Raw genomic sequence first — 27555 nt, forward strand, 5'->3', positions numbered from 1 at the left:
GTGCCTAAATTGCTTCGCAAGAGGTCATCAGCTTCGCGACTGCTCCAACAGCCACAATTGTTTCACTTGTGGGGCCAGGCATCACACGCTTCTGCATCGTGCCGCTCCTTCATCCGGCGTGACGGCTTCGTCATCCGCCCAAACCCCCAGCTCATCCGAATCTCAGCCCAACGTACAGAGCTATTTCGTCTCCAGCACAAGTACCGTTCTTACCGTTCTTACCGTTCTCCGTACCGCACGGCACTCATTAATATTTGCCACCTGGGGACCAATTTCTGTGCCCGCGCTCTGATTAACTCAGGCTCCGAGGCGACGTTCATCACTGAACGTCTCTTTAACATTATTAACCCGCCGCCTACAGGCCTGGCCTCAAGATCGAGACCATGGCACTCTTGGACGAGCTTCCAAACCTCCCGCTGGCAGACCCCTCCTTCCACCGAAGCTCGCAGATTGACGTGCTTTTAGGCGCTGACATCCTTCCTTCTATCCTGTTGAGCGGCTTCCGGTCTGACATTGGCTCGCTGCTGGGACAAGAGACCATCTTCGGCTGGGTCCTATCCGGTCCGGTATCAGCTGACTCGACTCGGACGGTTTCCGCCTTCACCACGAAGATCTCGTTAGATTCGGATGTCCGACTCGAGAAGCTTCTCACCAAATTCTGGGAGGTGGAGGACCTTCCGGGGAGACCGACGAGTGAGTCAGATTCTGTGTGCGAGGGAAACTTCCGCCAGACCACTAAACGAGCCCCCGATGGGAGATACATTGTTACTCTCCCTTTCAAATGTCCAGAAAATGTCTATCTAGTACATTCCAGATGCACGGCACAGACCCAGTTCCTTAGAAACGAGCAGCGTCTGCAGCGGAATTTGCCGTTCAAAGAGCAGTACGACGCCGTTATCCAAGAATATTTAGAGCTAGGCCACATAACAGCGGTTACACCCAGTCATGACTCCGGCCATTATCACCTTCCACATCACGCCGAGCTTAAACCCGACAGCCCCACAACCAAACTGCGCGTGGTCTTCAACATCCTGGAGAGCTACATGTACGTGGACGACGTGCTGGCTGGTGCTCACACTCAGTCGCAGGCAATTTCCGCCATTTCCGAATTACGCAAAGCACTCGACTCCGCAGGGTTTCCACTCCGAAAGTGGACAGCGAACCATAAGGGCGTACTGCGCGACATTCCGGTCGACCACCTACTCCGAGCTGACTTCCTAGAGCTTGAAGAAAGTATCATCGCTAAGACGTTGGGGATCCGATGGCAAGCCAGTGCCGATAAGTTCTTTTTTGCTCCTCCCGTATTAATTCAGCGGGAGACCTGTACGAAGCGCAATGTTCTATCTCAGATTGCGCAGCTGTTCGATCCAGCGGGATGGCTTGCCCCCTATGTCATCCAAACAAAAATGTTCATGCAGGAAAGAGAGTTGGTTAAGATAGTTAGGGTGGGATGACGTCCTACCTAGCGATCTATCGCAAACCTGGGAGACGTTCCTGAAGAGTTTTCCGGCCATCCAGGATATCCGCATTCCGTGGTGGTTGCACGTTTGTCCAATGGCCAAGGTGCAGAAACATGGCTTCTGTGACGCGTCTCAACGTGCCTATAGGGCAGCGATTTACATCCGAGATGAGCGACCGCAGGGCATTGTCTGTGCTCTTCTCACAGCTAAAACCCGCGTGGCCCCCGTGAAAACGGTTTCCTTGCCTCGACTCGAACTGTGCGGAGCCGTCCTTCTGACAGAGCTTTCCGAGGCCATCCTTCCTCAACTGCCACTAGACACCAGCTAAGTGTCCTTCTGGACCGATTCCACGATTGTGTTGGCCTGCCTGAACAGACCTGCATGCGATTGGACCACTTTCGTGGGCAATCGAGTAGCCAAAATCAGTCGAGTGGCCATGTCCGCGGGACTCAGTCCTTGAGACTGACCTGGAGAAGCGAGTCGTGCACGCGTGATCGCCTACGTTCGACGGTTCACCCAGCGAGTTAAAGGGCAGACGACTCATGTCTCCGAGGAGCTGAACGGAAAGGAGGTTGCTGCCGCTCTCCAAGCGGTCACCCTAACAACCCAACGCTTCCATTATGCTGGGGAGCATCGGGTCTTGGTAAACAAGCAGCCACTCCCGACTACGAGTTCTCTTCAGAATCTTAATCCGTTCCTTAACCAGAACGGAGTCATGCGGGCATGTGGCCGAATACAAGCCTCGGCGTCCATGTCCTACAACGAACGGCATCCAATCCTGTTGCCTGTTGGATGTCTCCTGGTTCGATTCACCCATCATATATCCCTACATGGTGGGAACCAGCTGGTCATCCGCCTTATACGGGCAAAATACTGGATCCCTAGACTACGTCACGTAGTGACGGCAGTGATCCATTCTTGTAAGGTTTGCGTCCTCCATCGTAAGCGACTCCAAACCCAACTAATAGGCGACCTTCCTGCCTCACGAGTCACATTCTCCAGGCCGTTCACATACACCGGAGTCGACTTCGCCGGCCCCTTCGACGTCAAAAGTTTCACAGGTCGCGCATGTCGCATCTCAAAGGGGTATGTGGGCGTGTTCGTCTGCTTTGCCACGAAGGCCATCCACTTAGAAGCCACGTCCGATTTATCCATCGACACCTTTCTAGCCGCCTTCGCTCGCTTCGTCGCGAGACAAGGTTGTCCTCATGAAGTTCAATCCGACAACGGCAGGAATTTGGTCGGCGCGTCCCGCTCTCTGGCTGTGGATCTTCTCGAGGCCATTCGCACTCGGACTTCTGCGGTGTACAGCCAGCAGGGGCTATCGTGGCGGTTTATCCTTCCCGGAGCCCCACATATCGGGGGCTTGTGGCAAGCGGGTGTGAAGAGTTTCAAGGCTCTGTTCCAACGGTCGATGTGTACAAATACACATTAGAGGAGTTCGCGACCTTACTTTCGAAAATTGAGGCATGTCTTAACTCGCGACCAATCTCTCCTATGTCTGAGGATCCAACGGATCCGTTCGCTTTGAGCCCAGGCCATTTCCTTATTGGTGGTCCGCTACTATCCGTGGCCGAGCCAGAAATACAAGCGAGCGCCTCCTCCATCCTAAACCGCTGGCAACATCTCAAGGCTCTCAACCAGCAATTCTGTTCGCGCTGGAAGACAGAGTACCTGCGAGAGTTGCATAAGCGTAACAAATGGCAGCATCCGACAAGAGACCTCGAGGTTGGAAACCTCGTGGTGATCAAGGAGGAGAACATCCCCGCTCAGGAATGGTATCTCGGCCGTGTACAGAACGCGTATCCTGGAGCCGATGATAAGGTCCGTGTGGTAGACCTACTCACGGCCCGCGGCCTTATCAAGAGACCGATCACGAAGGTGGTTCTGCTGCCTATGGAATTGGAGGTCGTTTCCACCTACTCTCACGTAGGCTACGATTCATAAGCCTCCGTCCTTTTGTTATGCTTAAATGCTTCCTTGACTCCTTTCTTTCATCCTAGTTTTTTCCGGAAGGCAGATATGGCCCCCAAAACTTCCTCACGGTCCAGATGCAGCCGCAGGTCGGATCGTACGCGGGCACGAGGTAATACATCCTTCCAATGCCGAGTGTGTCCAGGAGTACACCCATTGAGGAACTGCCAGAAATTTATCCGCTTCAGCGTCGAGAAGAGACTCCGAGAAGTCCTCCTACACAAATATTGTTCAAATTTCTTGGCCTGGGGGACTTCCGCTCCCGCCCACGCTCCCGCTCTCGCTGCCGACAGCCCTCGGCAACTTGAGCGCCACCGAGATGATTTTAATGCGCTTCTTCACCCCATGGTTTTCATGGTTTTTTTTTGGACAAAACACATAAAATCGACACAAATATTAGTAAGCTACATTTTTAAATACCTGGACAATCGTTTTCCATAACAATCCTTTTCACTTTTGTGGAAAATTTCGCCACAACAAGCAATCAAAGTTTTACAATTTTACACGCCAATTTCATACATAACATGTGGTACAATATCAGCTGACTTTAACAGCGCGCTAACAGAGTTGGGTTGCTCCACATATTAAAGTTAAATATTATTTTATCTAAATAGGGTGTGTAGAAATTGAAAATCAAAAAGATGTTAAGTTAAGTTAAAAAAACGGAGAAAAAAACCACTATGCACTGGCCACCTGTACATGGACGATGACCGATGAGCCGATTTTAAGCAATTCGAACAGAGTGACAGGTTTTTAACTTCCTTGGGACACAGAAATTAAGATAAATTTGTGAAGATGCTGCACGGCAAGCGGCTCGCGTATGACTGCGTCCGAGAACTCCCGAAGCCTTTTAGCAGAAGACGAATCAACCTTCTTGAGCCCAAGAATCTCCTTCATGTGTGCCTGGAAAACAAGTCGTTTATTATTAAAACGTTTGCTAAGTATGTCCAGAGCCACACGATAATTGGCACTGGAGAGCTCCAACGATCGAACCGAATCCCGGGCCGCATCCGAGAGACATGACCGAAGATGTTGGAGCTTCTCGATTTCACTGGGATCTGCATCCCCTTCGATGACCGAATTGAACATGGCAATAAAATCCGCATATTCCACATAGCCACCGGAGGAGCTAGGTAGCTTCAGCTCAGGAAGCCGCTGCTTGTGAGCCAAATTGATGGTATGACCTGCAGAGTTGTTTGGTAGGCTAGTGGAATGAGCAGCTACGCGTAAGTGACCTAATTTGAGAGCAGACAGCAGCTCGGCTTTCAAAGAAATGAAGGTTTCACGCAGCTCACTTCCAATATCATCTTCATCCAGTGATTCCAACTCATGATGGGACTTGTTGAACTCCTCACGCATTTCCGCCAACATATCACTTAGTCTGTCGAGTTTATTACACGAGCCCCAGCCGATCATGCAGAGACTGAACTTTACTCTTGTAAAGCCTCAGCCTTTTTTCCTCCATTGTTTTTGGCTCGTTTTTCATGCCAACCGGTGTAATGCAACGAAACAACGGAAAATGTGAGACCGCTTAAGCGACGGCGAACAGAACGGGAGCGAGAATAGAACACACGGAAAGTCAAGAACCGCGGTTGAAGCACTAAACTTGCACATCAACTGTTCTTATTTGCACATAATGTATTTGTTGGTAGTTAAGCAGCACAGCAACGAATATATTGTTCGCTTTTTATAGGATTTATAGGTTTAATAAAAATTTTAGTTAAATCACTTCGAGGTCACCAATGTTTGAGATGCCAAGCTTTTTTGGCACTTTTTGGCAACTCGATTCAAAACGTTATAACAATGATTAATTATACAGTCGGCTAGCCGTAGCCGATTGCTCGGCAGATGAAAGTACACAAGAGGGTTCGGTATGAAACGGTATGCGGCGAGAGATTAGCCTAGAAAGAACTTAGGCAGGTTCAGAGCGCCCTTTAACAGGGAGAGCGTAGCAGCACTACCGAACTCTGGAGACTACATAAGTTTAGGTTTTTAGATGCTCTTATACAAATAGGTACTGCTTCATTTAATATTATAAAATCGACGCTCAAATAGCCGCTGGCCCGAACATCACTTATTAATTTAGCGGATTGAAATGGGTGAAGGCCCCACTGTGCGGCGGTGTCTCGTCGCTGACGAACAGTCAAAGCCGTCGGGCAGCGAGGTCGCGTTTAGAGACGAGACTCTGTCTATGGGGCGTAGCAATAAACCTCGCCATAGAACAGATTTTTGGTCGCTCATAATCTTGTATAGTCTTTGCTCAAACGCAACCATTGACTTGTCATTTGCACGAATGATCTTGCATTTCTTCGCTAATCGGTTTGAATTCGGTTATTGTCACACCCCCCCATCGTTAAATGATAATGAGGAAAACAATCCTTGCTCAGAGCGTCTGTGCAACGACCACACTGTCTTAGGCGGGTACGCCCTATCATTTTATATTTATATATATTTTTTTTTATATATCTCTTTATGTTTCCCACTTCTCATATGAAAAATGCAGGGAAATTGGGCGATATGCGCAATCTTCTTTGCCAGTCCTACCGAAATCGCCCCCTTCCCGCATTAACCAACATATCCATCTTTTACGAATAGAGATACCAAAGGACAAAGAGAGAGAGCATCCGGCCGTCATCGGTTCCCATACCGATTCCGGCACTCACGTATAATTATGCAAAAAATATATTGTATGGGATAAATATCATACGATTACATACATATGCATGTGTGTATAATGTACAGTATACATATATGTACTGTGACTGAGGACCGGGTATTGTACCAACTCGTTTATTATATTTCCCACTAGTATTCTTAACAACATACATTTTCTTGAACATATATATTTATATTGATATACATGTACGAAATTAAAATCTATGTACTTTTTAATGCAAGTTTTTAGTTCTCCAGTTGTACAAGTCATCCACACGGCATTCTTCGTCACTTGAACTTGAATCCGAATGTACTGCCACGTTTTTGTTAAATTTGCGCTCTTTGTTAATTAGACTATTTTTCTGATCATTTATTTTTATAAATCGTTTCCAGTTGTCAATCTGTTCATCTATTTCTTTTAGTTGTCTTTTAATATTAATATTTTCTTGTTCTTCAGCTACTATAGTACTAGAAACGGTAGCAGCTATTTTAATTTCTCGCTGAAAGCGTATCCACTCTTCATCTTCGTTTTGATCAGCTTGGTGAAATTTATTCGACTTCTCTGAATCAAAAAATTTACCGGGTAATGTTTCAGCTATCCTAGAATCAGAATTTTCATTTTTTCGTACAGTCTTATCTTGGTAAGTGCTAAAATTTGTGCTGGAAAGTGACTGCTGAGATAATTTGTTAGCGGTAACATCCAATATTTTAGTCTTATTTTTCTTCGCTAAATCCAAATTTAATTTATGTTGTTTTGAGTTAACATGCACCTTCCAGACACTTGGTTTGATAACAATCCGGCATATTATGCAAGTTAAGATTCCTGATGCATCGTATGTATTAGTTTTTAGTTAAGAAAACCAAAAATGTATATCTTGAGAATTGAAATCAGTCTACCATAATATTGAAAAGTTCACCCAGTTCTCCGCTCAACTGACAAACTTTTTTTTTTTTGTTTTTTGTGATTTCAACGCCTGATGGCGTTAGCTGCAATAGCTGCACTACTTGTGTTGCCCTGAACAATTTTTTCAGGTCCAAATTTGAGGTTGGTTTAAATAAAAATTATTTATAAAAAGGGCACAAGCTCAATTGCACTGGTAATGGTGTCAAATTCATGTCAATGAATCATTAAGATTTGTTAAGTTGTATAAAAAGCCGTTTACTTTTTATTTCGGCGAGGAATGTGTTGCCGTTTTGAAAACGGAAAAGTCTTGCGTTTCACAAGTGCGGGAGCGCCTGACTTTTCGTTTTGAAAAGTAAATCACATTTTTTTTTTGTTAAGTTAAGTTGTGTTGTTGTCTGTTAAGAGATAGAGCACGTCTGGTTCATTTTTCTGTCTTTTCCGCGAGCAGACAGCATACAAAAAATCGTTGAGCACATTTTTCGAGCTCTGCTTATTACTGATCCGTGTGCCGAAACTAAAATAAATCACTATATGCCAGTCTGAACCAACGAGAAAAACAAACATTTTTTTTTAATTGTTAGTATAATTCTCTAATATATTATGGAAATCTCTCCGACCATAGTCTGCCATAGACCAACTGTCCAAAAATCAAGCCATCAAACCAGTCGTTCCAATAGAACGGAGTCCGTACTAGGGAATATGTACATATATGTACATGCATTTGTGTATTTTGGTAAAGGATATTTTGCCAGGGGGGAATCCACTTTGCCAAGTGGTTTTAATGAAACGCCTAGTTTTTTCTTGCTCCTGTTACTAATCATGTTACTCATGTTCGTTAAATTTTTGGTTATATTAATTAAAAAATAACTATTAATCAATTGAATTCATTTAGATGGTCTACGCCAACAGATATTAAAAATATCGATCACACTATCGATGCCACTTTGGATAGTCATATTCCATACAACACTTCAATTCGTTTTTATAACATACTGATCGTAAAGTGTCGTGGAACACAATTTATGTACATATATATGTATTTATGTTATTTCACAATAGCCTTTTCCCACACAGCACATCCATGAAGAACGTTGAGAATTTTTGAGAGATGTGAAACTCCGATTCCCACTGGCACCATCCACCATCCATGAAATATAGCTGATGCACACAATTTGGTGCGGACGAAAATTGTTTTCTTTTATAATTTAAATGAATATTAATTATATTGCAATGGTTGTGAATTTGATTCAGCACCAAAATATATTCTTGCACAATCTAATCATGCTGGACATGGATGATTATAATAATGTGGTCAACATTGACGAGGAGAATTTATTGAAATGGAAACACTGAAGCGTGGTCATTTGTGACTGCTTCTACTAAATCCAATCAATGTTTTAAATACAAACATATTTTCAAGAAGCAGTTTGGGACATTTTGGGAGAAAGATGTACCCGAAAACAACGAGGCGTTTTTTAAGGAAAGTTTTGTGTAGCCATAGTATGGTATACTTTGGGTTCTTTTTTTGAGTACAGAACAGTCGGAAGGCTGTCAGCAAACAGCGTGTGCAATATTTTGCTTGAGTTTTGCAGAGCATTCATAAAAGAATTCCCAGTCCACAAACCGAGTTTTTCTGCCTAAGAAAATTCTGACATTACAGATGTTTTGTTGTTGTTTTTACCATTTTCCTGTCTGTCATTCTTTACATTTTCGTAGTGAATTCCGAATTTTGTTGTGAATTATCAAAAAAATACCGCACAGAAACGTGCGAATTAGGAACATCCTTTGTTCGCACCGGCCCGGGGGGCCCCCCCCCCCCCCCCCTGCGCGCAAATGGTCGTGGGCAACCAGCCGGGGCGGGGTGGAGTACCGGGTTGGGGAACCTGCCGGGGTGTGGCGGGGCCACCATAGGGGTTGGGGGGACGGGCGTGGGGGCGGTTGGACCGCGGGGCTCGGGGCCAAACGCCGGCTGCCCCGGGACCCTCACGGGCCAAAGGTGTTTTTCGGAGTGTCGCAATATCCGGGCCGGCACCCGGCGTGGGGCCTCCGGTTGGATCCCGTATAGTATAAACCCCGGGGTTTTGTTTCCGTCTGTTCTTCGTGGCGGAACCCGCCCGGTGGTGGCTGGGATTTCGGAACGGCAACCCCCGGGGGGGGGCCCCAGTGTGAAAAGGCTATTACTGACCATCCCCGAAATGGATGGTGGATGGTGGCATGTGGGAATAGGCTATAAGGGAAATTTGTCCAGGGCACTATGGGAAAAAGTCGAAGATTTTTTTATTAATATCATTTTTTTTGTGATATCTCTTTTAATGCTGTTTTTATTTTTCGATTCCTTATAGCCTTTTTACACTGGCGACTAACCAACACCCACCATCTATTTCTGTGATGGTCCGTACGGGTCTTACGTTCTGAAGAGTTCCCAGTTATTCCACCATCCATTTGGGATATTCTAAACTCGCACGTATCTCTGCGTAATTTTTTGATTATTTTTAAATGCAAACATAAATATTTGACATATACAACGAAAAACGGAATTCACTACGAAAATGTAAACAATGACAGACAGGAAAATGAGAAAAGCCACAAAAGACAGTCCATCAGATGTTACCCTTTTTTTCTTTTAGAATAAATAAAACTTGAAAAAAAAATCTTTATATGTAATATGATTAATGGATATTTGCATTGGCTTCTTATTCCTATGCATTATAATTTAACAGCCATTAAAAAAACATCAAGCGGGACGTTGAAGTGATCTGCTGAATTGTAAAATATTTTGATTAATATTTGGCAGGTGAGTATTTTGGGTTTGCAGGGACCTCGGAAGATTTAAGTCAACTATCGATAGGACACTCATATCAGTGTTATTAGGCTTTAATAAAAACAATAAATTATAATATCTATATAATTGTCCTTCATATAGCTGTCTTAATTAGATTCATTTGATTTCTTGTTCTTATTTTGAGACGTTTACGTTTGTGTTTGTTAGAGCACCTGACTGAATTCACCCATCAACTTGTTTGGTTTTGATTTTTTGCTCTTAAGCCTAGTACTCAGATGGAAAAGAACACCTAGTGAATCAGGGTTGATATTCGTATGAAACCGATAAGAAATTTTTTACGGCATAAACTGTTTTCTAGGCTCTGTTTGGAAGGCAGTACTCAGATCAAAAAACAAAAAGGTATATACTGGAAAAGTATCCGAAGTATATGCTTGTTTTTTTGGTATGTTTCGACCCACCTCGAAAAAGATATCAATTTGATATAAATTGCCAGCAAACACCATTCAAACACGAGGCAAACATTGCAATAAGAGAACAAAAAACCAAATGAAATATTTTAATAATGAAGAAAAATAGAGTCTAGTTAATGCAGTATTATATGAATGACCATTATATGGATATTATAATTTATTAGTTATATAAATTTTCATAAATATAAAACAAATATAGTTTTCAAAACATTTTTTCTTCACGGTGTCCGGCACGGGAGGCGTCGCCATCTGCTGCTGCTGATAGTCAGACACATTACCTTGCCAATAAAATATTGGGGAGCCCAGGATATGGCTGGGGAAGAGCAACCCCAGCCGAAGAAGTGCATTTTATTAACTTTAAACAAAACCAAGCAGCTGTCTGAGCAGTGTAACCGTTCGGAATGCAGTGCACACCTCTGGTCACACTGGCTGCTCGAAGAATATATGACATGTGTTTGCTGGCAAACAGTTTTTCGATCTGAGTACTAGGCTTTCCGTACAGACCCTAGAAAACAGTTTGTGCCCGAAAAAATTTCTGATCGGTTTCATACGAATATCAACCCTGATTCCGTTTGCGAGCTGTTTTTTCGGATCTGAATACTAGTCTTAAAGTAATAGTCTGCTTACACTGCCGCAACATTGTGGAAGGTGCGCAAAAATGATGCGAGGCGTTTACACCAAATCCGCACCTTTTTTCTCATACTGAGCCTTTAGTGTATTGTTTGACCTTTTTGCGACAAAACAGCTTTTTAGCCCAAAATTCGATACTTTCGATCCCGAATAATTTTTGTTGTAAGTTAGTGGTGATAGTTGCCAGGGATGCGCCGGACGATTTAATATGACCGCAAAATTGAGCAAAATCTATCCACAGGGCTATTATGGGCATCATTGTCACATGCCATTAACGGAAAATTACGCAATATTTTGCCACCACTAGGGCTATTAGGTTTTTAACCTATAGTAAGAATCAATGGTAAATGCTTTCGCCCGTCATGCCCCCGGAAATTTAAATGCAGATGCATGAGCCTAACCAGCGCTGCTAAGGGGCCAAGACGCTTTAAAAAGTTATATTTTAGAAAATATTGATGAAAACTATCTCACTGAAAGCCAATCGATTGCCATTTCAAAGAGAGTGACCACTTTATTGCCTATGTAAACAACCACTTACCGAAATGCAATCGCATTTTTGAGCGATTCAAATAAAATAACAATAAATCAATAAATTATATTTTTTTAAGCTCAAGCTTTTGTTTAAGTATTTTTATCATAATTAATGATGTAAACCAATTTTGTATAATAAATACGAAAAAAATTAGTTTTTGTTAGAATGAGGGCTCCGATGATCCTATTGGGCTTTGTGGTGGTTCAGAGGGGGCCTAGCTGAGGCCACCGGACGGGTCGCAGGTTGCCGACGGCCTACCCCGGTGGTTAGGTCAGCTGTGAATAAGCGGGCATACCTAAGAGAAGCAACTAAGTTGGCTCTGAGGGAGAGTACCGAAACAAGCAGTCCCGGACAGCCAGCGGGTGTTCGCGAAGTAGCAACACTGACTCAGCGCTTGTGGTGCCGCATCTCATTAAGTAGCTCATACACTTCCATCCCTACACAATACCTACCCACATCCCAACCCCAACATTCACCTCACATCGGGACGGTCTAAGGTGTCATTCGACCCGTGCCAAGAGTCAGCCTGGCTGGGGGCCCGGTATAAAAACTAGCGAACGAAGAGCTCAGGGACTTGGCAGCCCCCTGTTCTAATGAAGCCTTACCCGGGCAACGTGGATCTCTGCCCGGGCTGACCCTTCTCTGCATCTCGTGGGAAAATTATGGATAACACCACAAAAAACCACAAAAAACTTTAAAAAAATCAAATGAGACTGGCAAAATGCTAGCACGGAAACCAGCCCATCAGCCGACTGGCTGAAGAAGGTGGAGTGGGCCTCGGCGGAGCTACCCAATTTTAGTGTGGAGCCACAGAAGGTGTCCCTACAACCAAAGAGGCAGCGCACGCAATAGACGCCTGGACCGGCTGCAAAACGTTTCAGAGAATGCTGCAGACTGCCAAGGAAAGGACGCTGATAGGCCGTCTTGAAAACAGCAGCGCGGAGGGAAAAATACCTAGAAGCCAATGGAAGTGGGTGGAAGCGGCACTGGCCGACCGCTGTCTCGAGCTTCTCGAAAAGGAACCCGGGCCACCTCCAGTCTGCAAAGACATGGGGGTGCCAGCTACCTCTAAGGAGCCCGAACGGATCCTCAAAATATTGCAGAGATGTAACCCAGCACTGGAAGGTAGTCAAAGTTGAGGCAACGAAAGGCCCCACAAACCAGGCGGTGCTTGTCCTCAATAAGGAATCGCTAGCCCCGATCGAGGCAGCCAAGGGAGAGCTCAACTTTGGGTTCAGCTTGGTGACCAAGAAGGTCTACAAGTCCGATGCAGTGGCCAAGGAGCGTCCTGTCGACAACCCAGTTTAGCAGGACGTTGCCTCGGAGATCGAGGCACCCGACGTAGAACTGGAGCTGACCCAGGAGAGCTACTTCTCGGAGACGGAGCTGAATCTCGACTTTGAGGCGCTATGTCGTGACGAGATTCTCGACGACTCCGACGCCGACATTGCAGTGGTGGAGAATAGCCCTAATGAAGTCTCTGAGGATTCTGCAGATAAATTTCCACCACTGTAAGGCAGCATCTAATACTTCGCTTGGACGTGAGCGGAGTGGAGATAGTCCCAATTCAGGAGCCTTGGGCGGCGGCTAGCCTAGCGCTGCAGGGGACACACCTAAACCTGGTATCGTCCTACATGGCTCACGAGGAGAGTGATCTTCCCAGTGACCTCGTTCGCAAGATAGCCAGCGACACCGAGTGGTCGGACACAGGCCTCATAATAGGCTGCGATGCCAACGCTCACCACACCCAATGGGGGAGATCGGATACAAATGTTAGGGGTGAGTCACTTTTCGGGTTCATCATAAACTCCAACCTAGTTATTGGTAATCGGGGTAATGACCCCACATTCATTATAAAAAACCGTCAAGAGGTTATTGACCTCACTCTTTTGTCTCACAAACTGTCAGACATTATGCAGAGTTGGAGAGTCTTAGAGGACCACTCCTTCTCCGACCACAGGTACATCGAGACAGTCCTATCGCTCGAAAGCGCCAAACCTACTAACTATATTAACCCCAGGAAAGCCAACTGGGATATATATAGTGCAAAAATGGAGGACCGGGGGGTGGATCGTCACATGGTGATGCTCATTGATCAATTGCTTACATGCAGGACGGTGACTTCATCAATGGGATCGTCCACTCAGTCAACGTATTTCAACAGAGGCACTCCGCAATGTGCTGTCCTGTCACCTTTTCTGTGCGACCTGGATTGGGGGGGCTGTAAAGTGGTGGCATTCGTGGATGACGTTGGCATAATCTTCTCCGGAAATATTCTTCAAACACTTTGCCTTCTAATGACCGCAAAGCCGCGTGGCTGTCGGAATGGACAAAGTCACGCGGACTAGGGTTAATAATTCTTAAACGGAACCTGTGTTGTTCATAACCAAATACAAAATCCCGCCTCTAAACCCCCCAATACTAAACGGATGCATGCTCTCCTTCAGTGACAATGCCAGTTACTTAGGGTTGGTAATTGACAAGAAGCTTAGGTGGAACCTGAACATCAAAGATAGAGTTAAGAAGGCCACGATAGCCCTCTACACTTGCAAAAAAGGCCATTGGATTGAAATGGGGCATGGTCCAATGGATATATCTAGTAATAATTACACCAATATTACTATACGCAGTTGCAGTGTGGTGGCCTGTCCTATCAAAAAGAACCATCACTAAACAACTGGGCAGGGTACAACGAACTGCCATGGAGCTCAGTGGAGCTCTACGCACCACACCAAATGACCCGCTAAATGCTATCTTATGCCTCCAGAGCCTTGACCTTGTAGGCACGGAGCAGGCAGAAATGGCAGCAATACGTCTGAGGGACTCCGACCAATGGATGTCACAGCACACCGGTCACGCATTTATCCTAAACGGAAACAATATCGTCCCCACAAAAACGGACTACTGCGTTCCGAGGGAGTAAATAGATACTCCTTTTCAAATAATTATCACTCACAGAGACGACTGGCTCGAGGGAGCACTTGGCCCAGACGGGGCCATACAAATCTTCACAGATGGCTCGAAACTGGACAACAAGGTCGGAGGGGGAATCTACTCCGAACAGCTAAATATAAAGCACTGTTTCAGGCTCCCAGATCACTGCAGTGTCTTCCAAGCGGAAGTCATGGCGATTAAGGAAGCTTTGAGTTGCCTCCATGAAATTTCCACTACGGCAACTAGTTTAAACATCTACAGTGAGAGCCAAGCTGCGGTCAAATCGCTAAATGCGATAGCATCGAGCTCGGCTACCGTGGCAAACTGTCGCAAATCTCTCCACGAGATGGCTCATCAGTTTGTTATTAGCCTAATATGGGTCCCAGGCCACCAGGACATTGAAGTCAACTGCATAGCAGATGAGCTGGCCAGAACTGGTACAACAATCCTCCTTCTCCACGATAAGGAGGATATTCGTATGCCAATGTCCACTTGTAAGCACATAATAAAAGAGCACTTTTAGCTACTAATAGACAATAGATGGCAAACTGTTCCACAATATCGCATAACTCGGCAAACATGGCCTAGTATCACAAGAAAGGGTACCGCTGTCATACGTTCCCTCACGGGACATTGGCTAATAGGCACCTATGCAAACAGTCTGGGTGCCCGCTACAACGACTTCTGTCGTAGTTGCAGAGATGAGGACGAGGAGAAAACGGTGGAACGTCTGTCCGTCTCTCAGTAGAAGGAGACTTCAATACTTGGACTCACCATTCATAAATGACATTTCGGATATGTCTATAATGAGTCCCAGAAGGATCGCAAACTTCCTAAGGGCATCTGGATGGGACAATTGCTGACATAGTGTCTCATAAGGGAAGAGGACATGATCTATGCGGTATCACAATGGGCCGAAACCAGCCTAAGTGTGTCGGGTTCCTGGCGATCCTGACAGCCGCCTCAACCTAACCTAACCTAGTATGAGGGCAGAAAGAAGGCGTGATCCATTCTAGTCTATTTGAACGAGCATTTGTGCAAATTTGTAGAGGTCTAGCTTATTTTTAGAATAAATGCCAAAACTTGTTTACCATAGTGCAGGGGTGAATTCAAATGTGTTATACATGTAAAAACATATAGAATACAAGCGATTCGGAAGAACTTCAGTTTTCCTAATATTGATTACACTAGTCAACACTAGAATTAGGCTGTGGCCCAAAATTTAGATTCTTATAGATTTCGGGGTTTAAAAATTTTTAACGAATTTTTTTTCAGAGGTAGTGCTTCTATTTTTCACATAACTTGAGTATCTTATATTTGGTTACAAAGAACTTTGCAGTTCTGAAAAGCTGACAAACGCAGCTATAAATCCGACCCAGATTCTTTGTATCTACAGCTTAGCGCCTGGAAGATATTAAGCTTTCAAATTCAAATATCATCATTTTTTGCGGTATTTTTTTTTTGAAATTTTGACTTTAAACTCTCGGGAAAAGTCGAAAAAAAATATTTCTTGGCATGCAATTTTAGTTTTAGATAGACGTATTAATTAGTCATAATTTAAGGTAATGTTTAATGATGAAATTTGAATTTGAAAGCTTAATATCTTCCCGGCGTTAAGCTGCAGATACAAAGAGTTTGGGTTGGATTTATAGCTGCATTTGTCAGCTTTTCAGAACTGCAAAGTTCTATATAACCAGATATAAGACAATAAGTTATGTGAAAAATAGAAACAAGACCTCTGAAAAAAACCATGAAAAAAGATACCAGATTTTGGCCTGGTCGACCTCAACGGAATTCGTCCAGGACCCCCCAAGAGTCAGAAATATTTTTCTGCCAAACATAGCAAAATCACCGAAGTGTCGCTTGAGGAGAACAAAGAGCGAAGATACACTGATATAAATTCAATCAGAATGTTTTTTATCTTCATATTAATTAATATAAAGCGTAATGGTTTGATATATTAATGAATATGTGTTGGATTAATATTTTCCTGGTCGCGTCTTTCCTTGCTTGGATAGCCATTTTGACATGGGTACAATGTCAGTCTTGTGAGTCTTTGGTGCTTTTTTTTATCGCAGATTTTGGAACCGAATAATCCGCAAAAATATTGTAAAACTAGTTTTGTGGTATCTAATATATATTTTAGTTAAATATTAGACAACCAGGCAGGGACCGGTTTTCACATTCACTTTATTTTTCAGCAAAAAGTACTTTACTGCTGTTATACCAACGCGTTAGTGCCAGCTCATACAAAAAGGCTTCCGTTATGTTTAACAGACATTTATCGATAATAAAATCGGGCTCCCACAGCTGTTCGGAGGACATCAAAATTTATTGTTGTCCAGACCAATTTTTTCAGAACTTTTTTTTGAAGAATTTTTGATGGGTTTATTATCTTTTCAAAATAACAAAGTTCTTTACAACCAGACGTAAGATACTAGAATTATGTGAAAAAAAGAAGCGCTACCTTTGAAAAAAGCTTTACAAAAAAATATCACAAATCAAAAATTCTTCAAAAATAAGAAAAAAATAGAAAAAAAACATAATTCTTAAAAAAAATTTAAAGTAAATTTAAGAAAAAATTGGTTTTGTTCCTTGAGGATAAATCGTGTCGACTAGTGTAATCGGAGTGTCTCTATTAATGTAAGGCAAGAGGAACGTGCAGAAGTAAATTAATTATATGCCCGTTTTGCACAATAAGCAGAATCGCTCTGCTTTTGCAATAGCTTAGTAACCTACCAAGATCTTAGCTGCTTGTTGATATCGTTTCATTGTCTTTCGTATGCCAGCATTGGAATGCATTGAAGTTTCAGTCGGAAACCCCCGGCACGTGCTGTGCTGGTGGAAAGGTAAAATTGCCGTTTTGACTCATCCGCCAGAGCCATTGTATTGGGTTCTCTATGGAAATAGAATCCAATCAAAACATTTTCTGACGAATACACAAAAATGTAACGGATGCTTTCAAATTACGTCACTTAGAGCCGAAGTTGTTGATCAACCAGATACAATCCGAGTTATAAGGTAATGGCGTAAATTCTCATTTTTATTTTTTTCAGAATGGCTTTAAGCATTCAGATTCAAGGACAAATTCACCATCGAGCGATCGCTTTGTTACCACCTCCAAACGAAGATCATAAGTTCCTTCAGATCTATTTCGTTGAAGATTAAACAATAGAACTAGAAAGGCGTTGTGCAATTTTTACTGCGACTAACCGTGAAATGATACACCAATTGGTCAGATTGTTCAAAACCGCATTGCATACAATGCATTCTGACGACCACAAAATAATTATCAGAGCAGACAAAAGACCAGCTGGAGGCCAAGCAAGACAATTCAATGCTCCAACTATCAATAAAGTTGTAATTGTTGGAGAAAATGTAGAATCACGCGATATTGGAACGAGTATACGAGACTCATCGATCATATGATTCACTTCAATACCCATTGATGTTCTGTCGTGGAGAGGATGACTATCACTTAAATAAAAAGTAATTACTTCTTGTTGTAAACCAGGCCCGATATAAATAAATACGCAATTGTGGTTTGGTTATATTTTATGCGATTGTTTTCATTCTTGGCGTTCAGTATTTCAGGCACAGCACATTACAGTGTAATGCAGAGATGGGCACGCCGAGGCTCTTTCAGCTCCCGCGGCTCTTTCCAAAATGTTTTTCGGGAGGCGCCAGCAAGTCGGCTCAGACGGTCGTCGCTCGCGTTCAGAGATCCGTGAATTTTTACAAAAACAATGGCACAGAAATTTGACGTCAAAGAGACGGCAAAAATGCTTCGAAGGCGCGATCTCGAGATTGCAACAACACATCATGTGTCTTGGGCTACGCACATGAAAATCAGAGCAACAACAAATTTAAAGGGAATTGCTCGCCCATTCTGTCTGGATCATGACTGCGACGCGGCGCGACGGGGGTTGTTTTTTTCTGTCTGGCTCTTTCGATATCGATAGCCGATAGGATGTTGCTTTTCCCTGTACTTATTAAATCTTCATATACACGCTAGCGATGGCATATATATATCGTACATTTTAATACTTATTTTTTTCATTCTACAACTAATAGCCTATTCCCACAGGCCACCATCCATTAATTTCCGCTATGGAATCCGTTCCGAAAATTTCCCAGTTATTCCACCATCCATCTGGGATGTTCCTAGTAGATTTCTCTTCGCTTCGATGTGCTTACGCCAAGTAAGCCTTCTATCCAGATGAACACCAAGGTATGTTACTTCGGTGGTTTGTGGAATGTTGATATTGTTCAGACATAATGGAGGGCAAGTTTGTCTGTTTAACGTGAAGGTGACATGCTTGCACTTTTGCTCATTTACATGTATCCGCCAGTCTGCTAGCCATTTTTCTAAGGCCACGAGATGAGATGATAAGTGATCCGTGGCCCTTCTTGGGCACTTGGAGCGACTTAATATGGCAGTATCATCAGCAAATGTCGAAGTTGTTGTTAGGCTGTTTGTCGGTAGATCTGCTGTGAATATGATATACAGTGTCCTTGCGGTACACCAGCTTCAATTGGATGATATTCAGAGAGAAATTCTTTGCATCGTACTGCGAAACTTTTTTGTTGTAGGTATGACTCCAATATTCCATGGATGTTCTGTGGAAGTAATATTTTGATTTTGTGGATTAAGCCATCTAACCAAACGCGGTCGAAAGCCTGGGCGACATCCAGAAAAACAGCGGAGCAATATTCCCGTCTTTCAAATGCATTTCGTATCTCAGAGGTTATACGGTTTACTTGTTCAATGGTTCCGTGTTTTTCGCGAAATCCAAATTGGTGAGTCGGGATGGCACCGTTGATGTGTAGGTGTTGTTTGATACGATTCAGGAGCAGCTTTTCAAATATCTTTGATAGGCAAGGCAGTAGGCTGATAGGTCTATACGATGATGACTTGGACTTGTCTTTTCCGGCTTTATGGATCATTGTGATGACTGATTTCCTCCATTCTTGAGGATAAAAGCCCCATTTCATCATGCTGTTGAATATCACAGTAAGGAAATACACTGCACAGCTCGGCAATTCTATGATCATTTTAGGAGAGATGAAATCGTGGCCCGGAGCTTTCTTTTGCTTTGAGATTTGGTCTTTAATGACCCTTGTGACTTCTCCTGATTGGAATATGATAGGCGGAGTAGCTTCGGGATTGTTGGTTGGTGGGAGCACAAAGCTATTCGTTGCTGGGTGTGGTTTGAAGACGTTTTCTAGATGGACGGCAAATGTATTTGCCTTCTCTTTGTTGCTGCGAGCCCACTCTCCTGTTTGTGTACGCAAAGGTGATTCACTCTCGATTGGTGGGCATACGCCTGATTTTGCTTTCCACAGTGGGAATCGTTTGCTAGTTGGGGAGATTTGCTCCATATAGGATATTTGAGCTCGGTTTTTTTCATCTTCTAGGGCTCTGCGTAGTAGGTGGTTGGCTATTTTTAGCCGCTCTTTCGATGCAGGTGATCTGTGTGCTTGCCACTCTCGGCGAAGCCTTCTTTTATAGCGTAGCAGCACTTCAATGTGCCTAGAAATACGACTGCTGTTGAAAAGTTTATTAGATGCTAATATTGGTGTTGAGTGTTTTGCCGCCAGTGACATTGAGGAAACCAATGCTTCGACTGACCTATCAATGTCATCTTTACAATTAATGTTTGGGCAGCTATCAATATGAGAGCTTATGTACTTCCTGTATTTGAGCCAATCTGTTTTGCTAGAAGTTAGAAAGTGTGGGCGTTCCGAAAGCTGTGGATGGTCGTAAAGGTGAAGTAGAATGGGCGAGTGATCCGATGATAGATCTGTTAAGTGATCTACATTAATCTGAGCTTGCAGCACCCTTCGTGTAACTGCAAAATCAATCAAGTCGGGTTGCTTGTTTGGATCTGTGGGCCAATATGTGGGCTTGCCCGGAGAGATAAAGTCTAGCTTGTTTCGTTGGGTTATTATAGCGTTATATAGTTGTCTTCCTTTCGGGTTGGTAAGTCTAGATCCCCAATGGGTGTGCTTGGCATTGTAGTCACCAGCAGCCATCGAGGTGAAAATAGTTTTTATTTGTTAGGTGAGTCTCTGATATGAGCATGACGTCAATGTCGTGTTGAGCGTTGAGTCACCAGCAGCCATCGAGGTGAAAATAGTTTTTATTTGTTAGGTGAGTCTCTGATATGAGCATGGCGTCAATGTCGTGTTGAGCGAGGAACTGTAAGAGCTCGCATTTGTGCTGAGAAATGCCATTTGCATTCCAGAAACATATATTTAGACAGGACATTTAAACAGATTTCTGTTTGATTAGGAGCTCCAGGAGGAGATTTTGGTTGCGCATAAGCTCCTGCATCGTTTGTTGTATTGCTACCATTGTATTTGTTATAGTTACCAGCATTGACTCAATTCCACTAGGCAATTGGGATGGATTAGCAGGGGTATGTTGGGCAGAGATTTCTGGGATCTGATTTTATGCCTGATTCTGCATTATTCCAGCTGTGGTTGGTTGAAGTGTCGGCTTAGAGACTGAGGCGTACGACCCGTTGTTGTAACTTAACGCCTGAGCAAAAGAAACTCCTGGAGTCGTAGTTGATGGTATATATGTTAAGTTTTGTCGGACGACCGGGTTTCGAGCTGCAGTTATTTGTTGGTTTAGGCGATTTTTCAATTATTTATAGCCAGGACAACCTCTATAGTTGGCAGTATGGTTTCCCCCACAGTTGCTACATTTTTTGGCAGATGGGTCCTCCTTATTTACGGGGCAGGCCTCAGTGAGATGAACATCACCACAGGCAACGCAGACTGCCCATAGAGTGCAATAGGTTTTCGTGTGTCCATATTCCTGGCAATTTTTGCATTGGACGGGTCCATTTCGTTTGTGTGGTTCCTCAACGGTGATCTACTGCACCGTAGAGTAGATATTGAAGCTTGTATATTGGGTGAACTTCATTTTTACTTATATGCATACTTTCAGGTGTCAGTTCTACTTTGAACATTGGCTGGGGAATTTTATTTCTATTTATTATGTTCATTGCCATTTTGACTTCGAAGCCCTTATCGTTAAGTCCATCTATTATCTCATTGATTGGGACTGTTGGTTCGATTCCTTTGATAACCACTTGTAATCCTTTGCTACTTTTAAGTTGGTAGGTGTAGTAATTCATTTTTTCATTTTCGAGGTATTTCGCAACTGATCGATAGTTTTGTTCGTCACTGATTTGTATTTTTGTTTCATTTATATTACCCCTTTTTATGTACGTGACATAGAATGTGTTTGCGCCAATTGTATCAGTTATTTTTTTGACCAGTTCAGCACAATTTGCCTGTCGAACATTAATAGGTGGCGGTCTTAATTTTTTGGCCTTGGGTGTTTGGGTGATCTCATCTTCATTTGGGACACTTAGTATCGCAAATCTATTGTTTGCTAGTGCCTTATGTGGCACAGTGTTCTCGGTTATTTTAGTTATTTTAGCTGCATTGTTGTTCTTCACATTTTGTGGGCTCAATTTTCTTTTGATTTTCACATAGCGATCGAGCCCAGTCTGAATTAACGCTCCGTTAGCATTTTTTGAACTTATTGGTTGGGAGAGTTGGGGCTTGTCGCAGTGGGTCGACAGTATCGGGCGCTGAGCAATTGCAGTGGTTGTTGTCGTTGTTGTGGTCGAAGACACAGTTTTGAGCGGGGGCATTGTACTAGTTGTTGTTGATATTAGCAAATCGCTGGTTAGGCAGTACGAGTCGGGGGATGGGCACTGAGCACTCCATGACCCACTTTGCAATGCAGGGGAGAGAGAGCGTGCTCTCTCCTTGTTCACTTGCAGTGATGCAGTTTTTGTTGGTACTGCTGCCTTTGGCGAGCGTATAGAGAAGTACGCGTTGTTTTTTGCTTGCGAGAGCCGACGCTCGTCTTGTTGTTGTTGCCGGGCTTGGCTCATTTTGGCTTTGGTTACAGTGCTTGTGCTCTTTACCGAGCTGGTGCTCTTAAACGTTGACATTTGTTCTTTTCTATTATTTCTATTAGTCTTTATTACTCGATTGGATGGTATTCATGGGCAGCACGATCACTAGTACCCATGCCTACCCCGAGCGCTTTTTCGCGAATTAATTTATGATTAATCGCGATTAATTGATTTAATTGATTTACACCGCGGAGCGATACAAAAATACGTCTGTAGTAAACATGTAAACAATGGCAGACAGAAAAATGGTAAAAACAACAACAAAATTGACTCAGGCAGAAAAACTCGGTTTGTGGACTGGGAATTCTTTTATGAATGCTCTGCAAAACTCATGCGGTATATTACACACGCTGTTTGCTGACAGCCTTCCGACTGTTCTGTACTCAGAAAAAGAACCCAAAGTATACAATGCTATGGCTACACAAAACTTTCCTTAAAAAACGCCTCGTTCTTTTCGGGTACATCTTTCTCCCAAAATGTCGCAAGCTGAAAATAGGTTTGTATTTAAAACATTGATTGGATTTAATAGAAGCAGTCAATATTGGCCACATTATTATCATCATCCATGTCCAGCAACATGATTAGATTGTTGTTGCATTTCAGGGTAATCGATGAAATAATTTGCATGGTAGAGAGGAAGAGGAAAGACTTCCAGACATGGTGGCAAGGCCGAGGTTGAAGGGGTAGTGGTGAGCGGATAGTGGCGCCCCCTAGTCGGGCGATCTTAAAACTATAAGAGATCCGCGCGCTCTTGAATTCCCTTGTGGAGAGAGGAGAGCCTCGTCTCTCACATACCGGTATCCCGGAGCCAACTCACACACACACCCTTAAGGGGAGAGAGCGGTTACCAGGAAGAGTAGGTCATGCCCTTGAACCTGGTTCAAGGGCAATAGAAGAGATCGAAGGGGCTTGGCGACCCACGATATAGGTATGGGAAGCTTAGGCAGTAAGGGACAGATCAAAAAAATCGTTGGCGGAAGACAGAACAAAAACGAGAAGGAACGTGTGAGTCGCTTCTGGGGACGCGACTCTACTTATACCCGTACCCAGTCAGTATATACATTTTTGAGCATATGATTTTTTAGAATTATAGAAAAAAAAAAATTTTACATTTTAAATTTTTTTGCTACATCTGTTATCTACATCTACATATATTATGTATATTCTAACATGTAGATTATACATGTACCATTTAGATTCTACATCTCCTCCGTTAGGGGTTGCTCGCGCACTGAACGCGGCTGAGTGTGCGAGCGAGAAAGAGAATCAGAAGCGTCAGCAGCGCTGGAGAAGGAGAGGGAACCAACAGAAAATTAATTTCTTCATTCTGGCTATATTTATGATCCGATCTGATTCAGATTAGGCAATCTGGTAGATATGGGCATTTTCTACGATACTGCGTTTTTAGTTTTATCGTATCTTTGAAAATGTGCCTGCCACAGATTTTCGTTCTTTGTGGTGGCTGAATGGGGCGGGGCGAAATTTTGAAATACACTTGTAGCAGTGTGATATCACATGAGTCTGGAAACCAAATTTGGTTTCTCTAGCTCTTATAGTCTCTGAGATCTAGGCGCTCAACAAGACGGACAGACAGACAGACAGACAGACGGACAGACGGACAGACAGACATGTCTATATCGACTCGGCTATTGATGCTGATCAAGAATATATATACTTTATGGGGTCGGAAACGTTTCCTTCTCTGCGTTACACACATCCACTTTTACCACAAATCGAATATACCCCTTAACTCTTTTTTGAGTACGGGTATAAAAAATCGTTTTACGGATCGGGCTCTCAAAAAAAAAAAAAATAATAATTATTAAGTGAGTGAAATGAGGATGGGTAGTGGTCATCACTCAAAGTGAATTTTTTTGTTTTGCGTTTTCCTCGAATAGCAAGGAGGAAGTAGAGCTGCCTAGCGAGACGGATCGGAGGCAGATAGACGAGCAAAGCTGGAAAAAAAACAGGAACAAAGTGAGTCCGCTCCAATGGGGGAGAAAAATCCCAATTTACTCTCCACTTTTTTTTTTTAATTCACTAAGAACTGTGCCCAGTTCCGCCGTCCTGTCCACAGCGGCATGGTCCTTCGCCCGGCCTGGAAGTGGACCCCAGAATATCGTCCCCGTCTTCCAGCAAAGATTTGATTAAATCCCATTTAAATATATACACATACTTTAGAACCCACTAGGCCGTCACATATCTGTTTATACATTTATTTATTTATTTACCTTTAATTATATTTATTTATTTATTTATTTGTTATTATATATGTAATTGTCACTATTTATAATTATTTATTTATTTAATCATATTTAATATAATACGCCCATGCCCATAATTTAGGCCGCAGGAGGGAAGAGATTATAATGGGGATTAGGAGGTCGACCTAAACCAGATAGGAGCTATTAGAATATAAAAAGAATGTGTGTAAAAATTTGATTTAAGGTGAAAATATACGAAAAGATGAAGTGCTAAAGTTTTAAAATGGGGGGAAAGCGAACCGAGACTACGGGAGGATGAAGAAGATGCTGCACATGGCAGGGAGACCCGAGATAGTCGGATCCGGATCTCTGGTAGGGTGGGTACGTCGGAGGTACAAGACCAACACCTCAACCTGGTCCACGTAGCGGTAGGAGATTGTTTGTCGAGTAGCGTCTGTATGGTTTATTTTTGATGTGTCGTTACGTTAGTTTCCGTTTTTGTTGTAGCCGTTTCAAATATTGTCCGAGATGCTCGATTTGTTTGGTTTGTTGTGCGAACTGAGGGCTTGGGAAGTATCCAGCCCTGGGATGACTGGCTAGCCGGCCTTGCTCCACCACCAAGAAGTTCGTAGCAATAATGGCACCCAATCTTAGAGTAAAGTATAAATGTCCAGCGGAGAGAAGCTATCTCGGGTGGTAATTTACAATCTAGGTCCGTCGGTGTTCCGGTAACCTGTGAGGGGCTGAATTGTTGGCTCACAGATGCACGGCGCTGGGGGACCTGGAAATGTAAAGGATCCACAAAGTAAATTTGTTTTTTTTGTTTTGTTCAGTTTGCACTTATCTGAAAACGGGAAGCAGGAGCTCTAGATGGGGACTTAGGTTGGCACTGGCAGGGGAGAATCCTCAAGCCAGTTAGCAACCGTCTCGATGCCTGGTGTGCGAAAAAAGAGTACCTGGAAAAGAAAGAGTACCGGTAGTTAGATGAAGGCAAAATAGGGATATGTTGCTTCCCCTACTTACCACTGGATGGGATCGGGAGGGTAGTATCTCGAAGAGATGTTTGTTCCGAGTGGCCCGTGGGGACATGAGTCGGCCACGCGTAGCACTCGGAGCAGCTACAATATCCCGTGCAGAACGTCCAGTAGGGTAGTGGGCATGAAGCAGCGAGGTAGGAAAGTGAGCGCCCTTGACTCTCAATCTTCTGTAGAAGATGGGACGTCAACAGCGCTCGCGAAACGTATAGAAAGTGGACGAGGAAAGACGTAGAAAGTCCGGTGCAGAGTATTTCTTGTAGTTATGTGGTTCCTTTCCCCCTTTAGTGTTTTTTTTTCGTATTTTGAATTGTGTAGAAGAACAGCGCGTAAAAGGTTGCCTGTAAAAATTTGCTAGAAATAAAAATATTGATTAATAATTACATAGGATAGGTCGTTAGAGTTAGCTAGGGATAGGTTGATGAGCAGTTACAACTTGCGGTCTAAGCGGAAAATGACTCGTAGGACTCCGCCGCCAGGTACCGTCAGCGAACAAATGCAAAACGACGATAGCCGAGGTGCCGAGGGCGGTGAGGACAGCTGGAACTTGCCAGGAAATCCGATCGCGCTGCCCTCAGAAATAGTGTCCGGCATAAATGTCGCTATCGCGCAAGCTCAGGAGACACAAAGAGGAGCCATGGCAGAAACCATCAGTAGGACGCTGCAAGAGGAGATACGGCGCGGCTTTATGGACCTGATGGGTGCCATAACGGAGGCGATGACACCCCTACGGCAGAACGTGGAGATGATCCAGGATATGGGAACAGGAAGAGGCCAGACCGGAGGTGTTGGCAACATACAAGATGCCGACTATCATAAAGGTCCAGAGGAGTACACTCAGAGGGCTAGCACCGGCACCAGGCCCAAAGTGTCCAGGGATGAGGGGGTACAAAATCCTCCGCAGCCTCCAAGGAAGCCGGAGCGGTTAAGCCAAGGCTGGTTCCGGAGAATGGACATCGAGGATCCTGTTCCAAGCGCTGGAAGGCAGAACCGCGAGCAAGCAAATCAGAGGTTTGCATCGCCAGAGGAAAGGAGAGATGACTGGAGAGGCTCCAGATGGGGACGTGTGGACAAGTGGGACATCCACTTCGACGGTGATCCAGATCCCAACAAGATGACGGTAGAAGATTTTGTGTTCCGGGTCGAGTTCCTACCCAGGCAGAACCGACGCTCGTGGGATGAAGTCCTGGATAATTTCCATCACCTTGTCAAAGGCCAGGCAGCCGAATGGTATTGGCAATTCATCCGAGAGCGCCCTCCGGAGATCTGGGAAGATTTGAAGGACGAGTTAGTGTCCCGGTTCAGAGCCGTAGGTGGCGAATTTGAGCGGTTACGCGCCTTGCACGAGCGGCGACAGCAATCTGGAGAATCCGTGGAGGACTATTTTAGAACAATGCGCAGACTGGCAGCAAGACTCACCACGCCCATGGCCGAGTCCGATATGGTGCAAGTCGTGAAGAAGGGACTTGATGATGAGATCGCCAGATATGTCTACGCAATCCGGGTCCGTAATCTGGAGCAGCTAAGAGAAGAGTGCGTGGAGGTGGAGCATCACTTTCGCAGGCGGGAGCAGAGGCCAGTTTATCGCTCGGGGCCGAAGTTCCAGTCATCCGGAAAGCGAGTGGAGGAGATAGAGCCAGAGTTGGAACTGTTGGAGGAGGAGGAAGAGGTTATGGTTGAGGGAACCCACCTGACGATCAAGCCCAAGCTGTGCAGCTGGAACTGTGGCCAAGGTGACCACGGATTTCGGGATTGTGTGGCGAAAGAGCGGAAAATATTTTGCTACCGTTGTGGGGAGCCAGATATGTTCACGCCAACATGTCCCAAGGGTTCGGGAAACGCTCGAGTGGGCGTGATGAAGGCGGGAGATCATCGCCCAGGAACGAAGCCCGCGAGGAGATGAACAATCCTCTTTCTAATAAAATTACACAAAATATTAATAATAATAATCAAAATAATATAGTAAATAAAAATAGTTTAAAACTCTTACCGGCCGAAGAGAAGATGAGGAGGTACATGGAAGTCCGAAACCG

The 27555-nt window shown here is 44.1% G+C and overlaps 2 protein-coding genes and 1 long non-coding RNA gene across 3 annotated transcripts; 1 reads left to right on the forward strand and 2 right to left on the reverse strand.

The window, feature by feature from the left end:
* Window positions 1-4187: 4187 nt before the first annotated feature.
* Window positions 4188-4805, reverse strand: LOC121404917. Its single transcript, XM_041595341.1, has one exon. It carries the CDS (start codon window positions 4803-4805, stop codon window positions 4188-4190), a length of 618 nt encoding a protein of 205 aa, XP_041451275.1.
* Window positions 4806-6261: 1456 nt separating this feature from the next.
* Window positions 6262-7957, reverse strand: LOC111075282 (zinc finger protein 830). Its single transcript, XM_022368451.2, has 2 exons — window positions 7738-7957; window positions 6262-6926 (listed from the first exon to the last, which is right to left on the reverse strand). The coding sequence occupies exons 1-2, from the start codon at window positions 7821-7823 to the stop codon at window positions 6323-6325; spliced, it is 690 nt and encodes a 229-aa protein (XP_022224143.1). The 5' UTR covers window positions 7824-7957; the 3' UTR covers window positions 6262-6322.
* An 8912-nt stretch (window positions 7958-16869) lies between these two features.
* Window positions 16870-17897, forward strand: LOC111075278. The gene is made up of 2 exons (XR_002607908.2): window positions 16870-17190; window positions 17398-17897. It is a non-coding gene; the product is annotated as an uncharacterized LOC111075278 (long non-coding RNA).
* Window positions 17898-27555: the final 9658 nt, after the last annotated feature.

The sequence above is a fragment of the Drosophila obscura genome, unplaced genomic scaffold (assembly GCF_018151105.1).
Source record: "Drosophila obscura isolate BZ-5 IFL unplaced genomic scaffold, ASM1815110v1 contig_51, whole genome shotgun sequence".
NCBI lineage: Eukaryota > Metazoa > Arthropoda > Insecta > Diptera > Drosophilidae > Drosophila > Drosophila obscura.